Source organism: Lolium perenne, chromosome 1 (assembly GCF_019359855.2).
Source record: "Lolium perenne isolate Kyuss_39 chromosome 1, Kyuss_2.0, whole genome shotgun sequence".
Lineage (NCBI taxonomy): Eukaryota > Viridiplantae > Streptophyta > Magnoliopsida > Poales > Poaceae > Lolium > Lolium perenne.
The window spans coordinates 135569073-135579416 of NC_067244.2; the positions used below are offsets into that span (position 1 = coordinate 135569073).

Below are 10344 nucleotides of genomic sequence, written 5' to 3' on the forward strand. Positions count from 1 at the left end.
AACGTGGAACCTGCACAACACAATCAAACTACTTTGCCCCAACTTAACAGTGAGGTTGTCAATCTCACCGGCTTGCTGAAAACAAAGGATTAAACATATGGTGTGGAAAATGATGTTTCCTTGCAGAAAACAAAAGAGAACAATGATTGCAGTCGGTTGTATTTCAGATGTAAAAGAATAGACCGGGGTCCACAGTTCACTAGTGGTGTCTCTCCATAAAATATAACTAACATGTTGGGTAAACAAATTACAGTTGAGCAATTGACAAATAGAGAGGGCATAACAATGCACATACATATCATGATGACTACTATGAGATTTACTTAGGGAATTACGACAAAGAACATAGACCGCCATCCAGCATACATCTATGCCTAAAAAGTCCACCTTCGGGTTAGCATCCGCACCCCTTCCAGTATTAAGTTGCAAGCAGACAATTGCATTAAGTACTGTGCGTAATGTAAACAATACAAATATCCTTAGACAAAGCATTGATGTTTTATCCCTAGTGGCAACAGCACATCCACAACCTTAGGGGTTGCTGTCACTCCCCCAGATTCAATGGAGACATGAACCCACTATCTAGCATAAATACCCCCTCTTGGAGTTACAAGTATACACTTGGCCAGAGCCTCTACTAGCAACGGAGAGCATGCAAGATCATAAACAACACATATAAGATAGATCTATAATCAACTTTACATAGTATTCCATATTCAACGGATCCCAACAAACACAACATGTAACATTACAAATAGATGATCTTGATCACGATAGGCAGCTCACAAGATCTAAACATGATGGCACAATAGGAGAAGACAACCATCTAGCTACTGCTATGGACCCGTAGTCCAAGGATGAACTACTCACGCATCAGTCCGGAGGCGGGCATGGTGATGTAGAGCTCTCCGGTGATGATTCCCCTCTCCGGCAGGGTGCCGGAGGAGATCTTCTGAACCCCCGAGTTAGGGTTGACGGTGGCAGCGTCTCTGGAACTATTCTGGTATTTTGGCTCTTCGTACTAGGGTTTTCGGGGATGAAGGAATAAATAGGCGAAGGGGCGGCGTCGGGGGAGCCAGGGGGCTCCTTCCCCATGTCACGGCGCGGCAGTGGGCCCCCCCGCGCCGCCCTATGGGGAGGGCCCCCTGCTGGCCTTCCTCGACTCCTCTTCGGTCTTCTGGAACACTCCGTGGAAAATAGGGCCGTGGGCTTTTGTTTCGTCCAATTCCGAGAATATTTGTAAAACAACTTTTCTGAAATCAAAAACAGCAGAAAACAGGAACTGACACTTTGGCATCTTGTTAACAGGTTAGTCCCAGAAAATGCATAAGAACATTATAAAGTGGGAATAAAACATGTAGGTATTGTCATAAAACTAGCATGGAACATAAGAAATTATAGATACGTTGGAGACGTATCAGGGGACACCGAAGCACACCTCTTGGGAAGAAGGGGAGACGGGAAGTATCTCTTAACTCCCTAATCCACCCCCTCACCGCCCAACCGGCAATCTCACCTTCCTCGGTTTCTCAACAAGTTAGCGGCCGACATAGCCGCTACCCTCACATCCACACTGAAGAGCTCGTCCCCGATGTGTTGGACGTGGCGTGCAACGAGGGTGGTGACCTCGGAGGCCGCCACAGAGGTAACGGATATACCGGAGGATTGCCATCGATGGCGGTCCCTGGTCCCGATAACGTGACGGCAAGCAAGGCACCTGCATTCGCAGGGCCTACCCTCGCCGATATGAAGGTTTTTTTCTTTCACCCCCTCCAACGGCTGCCTCCAATGCTGATGGCTCTTCTTCCCGGACCCCTGCGGTTTGGGCTAGGTCTCGAAGCGCTCCTCCACCAATAGGAGCGCTGGATTTCTTCACGGTAAGTCCCCCGTCACCTTGATTTCTTTAGCGGTTAGGGTTTGGTACCGGTAGCGACCGCCGTTGATTTAGCTTTCTCCGGCGAGCGGCCAGAGGTCGTTAGGGCCGTATTGTCAGTGCTTGCATGTTAGATTTTCGAGCACGTACATCTGGCTTCTAGATATCCTAATTTGAGGAGTGCAAAAGTAGGTCTGTGAAATGATTGCACTCTCCAAACTGGGAAATTGGGAAATCTAGGGAGTGAGATTGCCAATGTGTAGATGGTTATGATGATGCGAGTGTTATGCATATGTTTACATGCTCCTGATCATGCTAGTGTTATGACAATGTGTATCTGCTTATGATGATGCTAGTGTGTCTGCCAATGTGTATATGCTCTTGATCATGGCATTTTTATGCCAATGTGTATCTGCTTATGATGATGCCAGTGTTATGCCAATGTGTATCTTCTTATGATGATGCCAGCGTGATTGCCAATGTGTACACATGCTCTTAATTATGCCAGTGCCTTTCCAATGTGCAATGGCCTAATCATGCCAGTGCCTTGCCAATGTGCAATGGCATGATCATGCCATTGCCTTGCCAATGTCTATGTTGTCACCGTCTCTCTAACACCCATTTGCTTTTCCGATTAGGTGGTAAAGCTGGAGTGCGACAAGGTGGGAAAGTGGTTCTTCCCTCCACTTGGCTACCAGGACCAGATCGTCATGAACCGGTGGACGAGGGCGCTGATGTCGTAGGTGCCTGCCATGGTGGAGGTTGTACTGATGCCAACTCCCACCGTTGGGCCGCTAGCCAAAGCTAGGGCACATCACCAGGTCGATGACGCCGCGGATGTTCATCGTGCAACTAACCATGGACGACCTCCACATGCTCATCATGCTGCTATGGTTCCAGCACGCGTTGCAGGACTGGATCAAGATCCCACTACCACACAATGTTCTGTTGTCTTAATGCTGCTTCTGTGAAGAGTGGGTGCAGGTCACCTACCATTGTGGCTAGGTGGTGTTCGGAAGGACTGGGCGTAGACTGTCTAGAAGTACGATCTGCATCACAACGACGTGCATTTCAAGCTCCGGGCCTTCATCATGGAAATGATCATCTACAAGGTCGACTCCTCCCCCGCCAGGCTCTACACCTGCCCCGATCAAGGCTAGGCGACAGCGCCCCTACTAAATTCGTATACATGTTTATGATGTTCATATGTAGTTTTAGTTGAACTTGATCACGGTGAACCTTTGCTGCTAAGACAATGCTAGTGGCTGCCACGAGTTCCATGCCCTTGGAATGACCTTGCTTTTGATCAGGGCTTCATAGCTTGCCCTGACAATGCTTAATAGATGCCTTAGCTGTTTTCATGTGTGCTTACTATGTTGTGTGCATGTGTTCATTTGTGTTGTGCTTCGTAACGGCTAGATACGGGGTAAGAGCACCGGTCGAATAGGGAGGTAACAACATCGCTGGTTAGCACAAAACCAAACAGCCGATTCTTCCCTCATCTGCAGCCAACATTTGGACGATTGTTGCCTACGGATCGATTAGCCGAACCTGCACCATAAAACTTTGTTAGGATCCAAACGTAGTGCATGTACAGATCCAAGCTTTCTTTCTCTTTATGCATCATCCAGCGAGCCAAATCAAAAAACAGCGAAATTTCGCTGCGAGCAACCAATCAGGCCCTAGTTGGCCCAAGGTGCTTGTTGTATAGTACTAGTTCATGAAACGTGTTTTTGTGTTAGTTAATGAGTTCAGTATTGGAAAACCATGACAATGGTCATGCACTCATGCTGTATTTTCCCTGTGTGTGCGCGCCCCTCCGCCCGCTGTACTCCGCTCTCCTAGGTTAATTAGCACGGCTCCATCAGGCAACGAAGCTTTAGAACCATCACGGTCACGGCTACTGAAGGTCGACGCTAACACAACTTCAGGAGTAGGTAACGGTGCAACTTCAGGTGGATGAACCTATAATGAATGGCTCGACAAGATTATGTTCTGCCTTCAATGGGTCTTAAATGGATCAGCTGGCCATCGATCTATCATGAATGATTTCACATGAAACAACCTCAAAACAGTGCAAGCGCAACAGTGGCGCCGACGGTGCCAGCGAGCGTGTGGCATTTTTTGCCAAAAGATGTGTTCGTTTAATTACGCAGTGACCATTCCAAAAGTGTATTTGGCACAAGCACCAGTGCTCCTGATTTTTAATAATTATATTTTTTTGAGTTTAAAAAATATGAAATTAAATAGTCACATACATATCAGTATTCTGAAGGTACAGTAGAAAATTTGAAGAAAAATATGTTATATTTTAAGCTATACAAAAAAGACAAATTTCTGACACATATATACCTCTATACGTAGCCACAATTTTTTTTTTCCTATAGCTCAAAATACAATGCAATTTCTACCGAAATTTTGCACGAATATTCAGAACATGTGTATGCATTTATGGAATAAATGTGATAATTTTTTGATACACAGAAATACAGTTTTTAAATATTTTGTAAACTGAGAGCACTGGTGCTCATGTGCACCAAATTTGCTTCCGTGACCATTGGCCAATATAGCAATATTTAGTGAGGATATATATATGTGTTGAAGGTACAGATAGATTACACGATACCCATCTTCATCCGTCGACCCAAATTACCCATCCAAGCACACAGTTTATTTCGTACGTACACAACCCACACCATAGACATAGACCATACACGATTCGCACGTACAGAGCTGTGCGACAGAGCAAGCGGCGGCGACAGGCCGGAGGGCGGCGGCGCGGCGCCTAGCAGCGCGGGATGGCAACGCCGCAGGTCTTGAGGGTCTTGCGGGCGTTGGCGCTTTTAATGTAGACGGCGTACGCCGGGTTGCGCGCGTACTGGCAGAAGCATCCCCGCTGCGCGCGCAGGCTGGAGCAGCACGACGCCGACGGGGTGGACCCGGTGAGGATCGGGCCGGCGCACACCGCCAGATTACTCGCGTCGCACTGAGCCGCCGAGGCGCCGCCCGCTGTCACCACAAGCACCACCAGGACCAACATCGCCGCCGCCTTCGCCATGGCCGAGACCTTGTCAAAGCTTTCTTCTGATAGAGCAAGTGCGGAGGAAGTGTGTGATGCGGTTGCTATTACACGGGACGCGCGTTGCTGGTATTTATAGGCAGGAGGCGGCGCTCAGAGGCAGTCCGCTCGTCCTGCGTGAGCACAAGCTAGTGCGATGGAGTACCCTGCGCTTGACGCTTATGCCCTTTGTTCGGTGGACTAATTAAGTACTCCCACCCTGCATGAATAAGTGTATGTTTAAAAATAGAAATCTTTACGACCCTAAATTCGTATCACTAGATCCGTTTTGAAATATAATAATTTTTTAATATTTGATGTGTTGCTATTTTTTATTAGTAGTTTATAGGAACTTTGAATGTTTTGACTTAAGATAAAAGTTAAAGTGTACACTAGCTTATCCACGGATGCAGGGTGTAGAAGGATAGAGAGATATACGGAATATGATGGATGTTGTATTGCGCCTCATGGGCGAGTATATATAGTGGTACAGACTTGGAGGCTAAGATAGCTCTCCTAGAGATATGGTAGGTAGAGATTACAAATCCTAGACTAGCTAATATACCTATACCAAATATATCTCTAACACTCCCCCGCAGTCGTAGCGGTAGTGACGTGAATAACAGTAGCGTCGCGGAAGGTTAGACTGGAGAGAAGCCGAAGGTAGGAACCAGCGGACTAAGACTCCCCCGCAGTCGTAGCGTGAACGTCGTGGACGATGTTGCGTCGCAGATGCTTGGACTGTAGAGGAAGCTGGTGAGGCGCAGGCGAGGTGGTAGCCCTTTATGCTGATGTCGAGGTAGCCGAGAGCGTGGGTGCTGCAACCTTGGTCGAGGGAGCCGCGCGAGGGATTGTCGTGGTCGATGTCGTAGCCGGGTGCCAGTGTCAATGTAGCCGCAGGCGAGGTGGTGTGCGAGGAGAGTGACGGAGACGCGCCGAGGCAGTCGTGGACATGGTCGATGCCGAAGTCGATGCAGTCTGAGCCGTCGAGGACGAAGTGCAACCATAGTTTTGCCAGAACCAGGCGCACGTCGGGGACGAAGGCATACTCTGGTTTTGCCAGAACCGAGTACACACATAGAAGAACTCGGCGGTGACGCGGTCGAGGCAGTCGTAGAGGCGACGCCGATGAAGACATCGTCGAAGCCGATGAAGACGAGGCGCCGGTCCGAGCTTGCCAGGCCCGGGGACGCGTCGGGGACGAAGGTACGTACCTGTGTTGCCAGTACCGGGCGTGCGGGGGTAGGGAACATTACAAAGTGTGCGCCATGTCGGAGTAGACTAGTAGAGGAGGTCTCGACGACGAGTGTCGGAGTAGAGGAGCAGGTGGTGTAGTCGGGGAAGAGGCGAGTCTCGACGACGGGTGTTGGAGTAGAGAAGCAGGTGGCGTAGTCGGGGAAGAGGCGAGGACGCTGGCGGCAAAGTTGTAGTGTACGAAGACGTAGAGGGCGGCTAACCCAGCGGTGACCTGGGGTGGTCATGCTGGACGCCTAGACGGGCATTGCGGTGGTCGGCGAGCCCAGTGCGACCTGGAGTGGTTGGCGAGCCCAGCGGCGACCTGGGGTGGAGGCACGGCGGCGGTACACGAAGTATGCGAGGAAGACCCGGCGGCGTGACGAAGACCATGCGCAGACGGAGGCGACCCACGCCGAAGGGGCGGCGCTGTGGTGGCCTGGGACATCGATGCGCGGGGGACGGCGAAGGTGACCGCGTGCAGCAACGGCACGGCCCGAGGGGCCGGCGTAGCTGCAGGACGCGAGTCGGTGCAGCGGCGGGAGACCACCAGCGACGTACATGCCTCGGAAGGCGCGTCGGAGGCCGGTAGCATGGACCAAAGGTGGCGGCGCTACGGCCCAAAGGGGCAACGCAGCGACACCCCGATGCTCGATCGGTGGTAGGCGCGTGCTCGGGGACGTGCTTGGCGTAGACGTGCGCGGGGTCGGTTGATCAGACCGACGGTGGCGCGATACGCGCCATGGCGTGGACGACGCGCAGATTGGAGCCGATGGCGCTGCAGAACTGGACGCCTATACTGCCGGATGCATGGCTGGAACGGTCAGCCTGGGGTCCAGTACGACCGGCCTGGGCGCCGGTCCAATCGGCCTGGGGATCGGTCTGACCAGCCGGGGCACCGGTCCAGCCAGCCTGGAGCCCGGTCTGCCGGCCTGGGCGCCGGGTGACTGGGCAGAAAACCCTGGATGGCGGCCCGGTAGGCACCAGTTCTGGGCCCGGTTTGGTCCGGTCCGACCCGGTCTGGAAGCCGGCCGGACCGGCTGTAGCGTCGGGTAGGCCGGTCAGGTGGCCGGTCTGCCGGCCGTGGCGCCGGCCCGTTCGGTGCTGAGGCCGGTCGGCCGGGTAGTGGCGCCGGCCGCCTGACGGATCTGTCCTTTTTCGTCGCGAATTTTCCTGCCGCGGCAGAGAATTCCTGCAAACTCCTGTCGTGGCAGAAATGTTGTCGACGATGTCCCGGGCGATGACGGTGGAGACGAGCCGGCGATGGAGACCGAGCGAGCGAGACAACCTGCTGCGTCGCACGTAGGGGTGCCCCGTGTGCAGCACATCCGGCTGTGTCGTGCAGTTGATGGCCGGTGCAGGTCGATGCCGTTGTCGGAGTAGAGGCGCAAGTGGACGACGGCGATGGGCGACTCAATCCGATCTATGATCGGTAAAACCAAAAAGAAAAAGCCGGTCGAGCGACCGGCGGAGCAAAAATAAAACCAATCTACAGATTGGAAAAAAAGGACTCGAGGGCAGCGGATCAACGGATCGGCGAACGAACCCTCATACGGATTGCGCGGCCCCCGGAGTAGATCATGGAGATCGATCTCCCCTGGGGCGGCGCGGCGCGGAAACCTTGCGGCGGCTAGGTCAAGGAGCGTGCCGCTCTGATACCATGTAGAAGGATAGAGGGATATGCGGAATATGATCGATGGATGTTGTATTGCGCATCATGGGTGAGTATATATAGTGGTACAGAGTTGGAGGCTAAGATAGCTCTCCTAGAGATATGGTAGGTAGAGATTACAAATCCTAGATTACCTAATATACCTATACCAAATATATCTCTAACATAGGGCAGTACCTCCGCGAACTGGACTAGAATGCGATTGGTTATCACAAACCATGTGCACCGAGCACACATTTTTTTATAAAGGAAATATATTGATATCATAAGATACCAATTACATCCAGCCTCAGCAACAACGCAACACCCTAATGGCAGTAAAACTAAGAAACAAAAGTTCCGCTATAGCATCCTAGGCTTAGCAACAGCAATACAATCACCACCAAGACAACACCTAAAATACAGAATCTCCAAAAGCGAAGCCTTCAAGAAGAAAATGGTGCACCAGCGCCATCGTCGCCCGACCAAAGGTCTTAGGTTTTCACCCTGAAGATAGTCCCCGCTCTCAAAACAATGCCTCCAACAAGGTTATTGCCAGGCACAACTAGTTAAGGCTAGACCTTGGGTTTTCACCCTGAAAGGTAAGACTCTGAACTTCACCTGTGTTGCTGCCCCCACTTCAATACGACTGCTGCGGAGCCCTGGACACCAAGCAAGTCCCTCAACAACGCGGAGACTTGAACCTCCCTTAGCTAGTCCTCCGCTCCGGCCTTCATGTTATTCCCTTCATCTGACTGCATCATGGACCAAATGTCTCTTGGTGCCAACACAGACCAGAGCTTCGCGCCGCTCCCTCCAGAACCAATCGGCCGGAATAAAAGCATGGATGCGCACGACCGAATACCACCGATCCAGCAAACTCCAGGCAAAAAAAAGCACTGCTACATTCGCTAGCGGCGCCTTCTGGAACTCAACACTCCTGCCAGATCGAGAAGAGCATACCTCAGGCAAGTATTCATCTTCGCCCAAGAGAGACCCTAGGACCGCGTCCTTTATTCAGGTCGGGCCCTCACGCCGGCGACCATCCCAGGATGGCCACAGATGATGCCGGGGACACCAAGCGCAGATTGCGTTGTCCGGAGACACCGCACACGTCCTGGGCACCACCGCATCCGAAAGCTAGCCCTCCACCGGTGACAACAGTCGTCGCCGGCTTGCACGACTCTCCACCTCGCCGTCGGGACGCGGTGACAGATCGAAAGGCCCACCACCACCATCCGTAGGCCGACCATCTCCGGCGAAGAAGAGGGCCGCCTCCACCGTCGAACCCAAGGCTGCTGCCCCGAGCGACCTCGTGTCGCGGGAGAAGCCCAAGTTCACCTCCACGCACTGGCGAGAGGCGGGGGGGGGGGGGGGGGGGGGTATTAGCGCAGATCGAGGACCTGGCCGCCCACTACCAGCCACCACTGGCGTGCCGCAGTGAGGAGTCGACGGGAGGCGGGCCGCGGGGGGCCGCAGTGCCAAGGTCTGGCTGTCGCCGCACAGCACCATCGCATCCAACCCACCTCACCGTAGAAGAGGGATCATGGCCGCCGTCCCCAGCGCGGCACGAGGAAGGGCCGCCGCCACGCCCCGCGGTCTTTGCCCGGCGGCGCCACCGGCGGCGGCGATGGGAGGCGGTTAGCATTACGAGGGGTTCGGGAGGAGGTGCGTGTGGGAGCGTTTCACGTTTCACGCATATACGGAAAGGGTGATTTGGGAATTCATCAAAGCCTTCGCAAGTCACTAGGGGTCGATAATTTTAAGCATCACGTTAAGAAGGTGTGATATCTATAGCAGTTCTCATCATTTCATATCAAATGATGCTATAATGCGCTATCATACACTTCTGAAAATGGCGCAATTGTTGAGTGTCATATAGTTTGCCGAGTGTAACTTATCGAGCACACAACAATGAAGTACCTAATATTAGTGCAATAAAATTGTACTCCACATAAACCAACTACCAATCTCTGAAGGCACTCGGGAGAGCTTACCTACGTGTTGAGCGTGTCCTAGGCAGCCCTCAAATACACGTGGCCCTTGCCATCGTCTGATGAGAAATTGACGATGCGGTGACACTTGTTGAGTGCCCCGTGAAACACACCCAGCAACCGTCCTGCCAGTAATCGAACCCGAACTTAAGAATTTCTGGCAACTCTATCAAATTTGGGGTGACCTTCCGCACCCCTCGAGCTGTAGAGTTACCCTAAGATCACATAATATATATGACCTTCTATAGTTTTTGTCTGCTGATAATACTTTTTGAGTATTTGTAGACTCGTTTACAGCCCTGTCTAGTTGGCTTCGATTATTTGGTAGACACTTATGTTTTTGTAAACTTTGTTTTTGCTACTTACTCTCGAAAATGGATGCCAGGCTGTCTGCTGTCAACATTAGCACATTCTGGCAGCGCGATCGAACCAACATTATTAGATACACTGTAGAACTCGTTTAGTCTCAGCTATCTGCATACCGGACTGCCGTGGCTGCATTGATATAGATGACAGGTATGTATCAGTTCAAAAA

The 10344-nt window shown here is 52.0% G+C and overlaps 1 protein-coding gene across 1 annotated transcript; it reads right to left on the minus strand.

Annotated features, from left to right (window-relative positions):
- Positions 1–4438: 4438 nt before the first annotated feature.
- LOC127305525 (non-specific lipid-transfer protein 2P) lies at positions 4439–5013 on the minus strand. The gene has a single exon (XM_051336000.2). It carries the CDS (start codon positions 4929–4931, stop codon positions 4659–4661), a length of 273 nt encoding a protein of 90 aa, XP_051191960.1. The 5' UTR covers positions 4932–5013; the 3' UTR covers positions 4439–4658.
- Between the last annotated feature and the right edge of the window lie 5331 nt (positions 5014–10344).

What these genes read in the sequence shown, in the direction of transcription:
- LOC127305525 (XM_051336000.2), bottom strand. Translation starts at nt 4,931, where the DNA reads ATGGCGAAGGCGGCGGCGATGTTGGTCCTGGTGGTGCTTGTGGTGACA.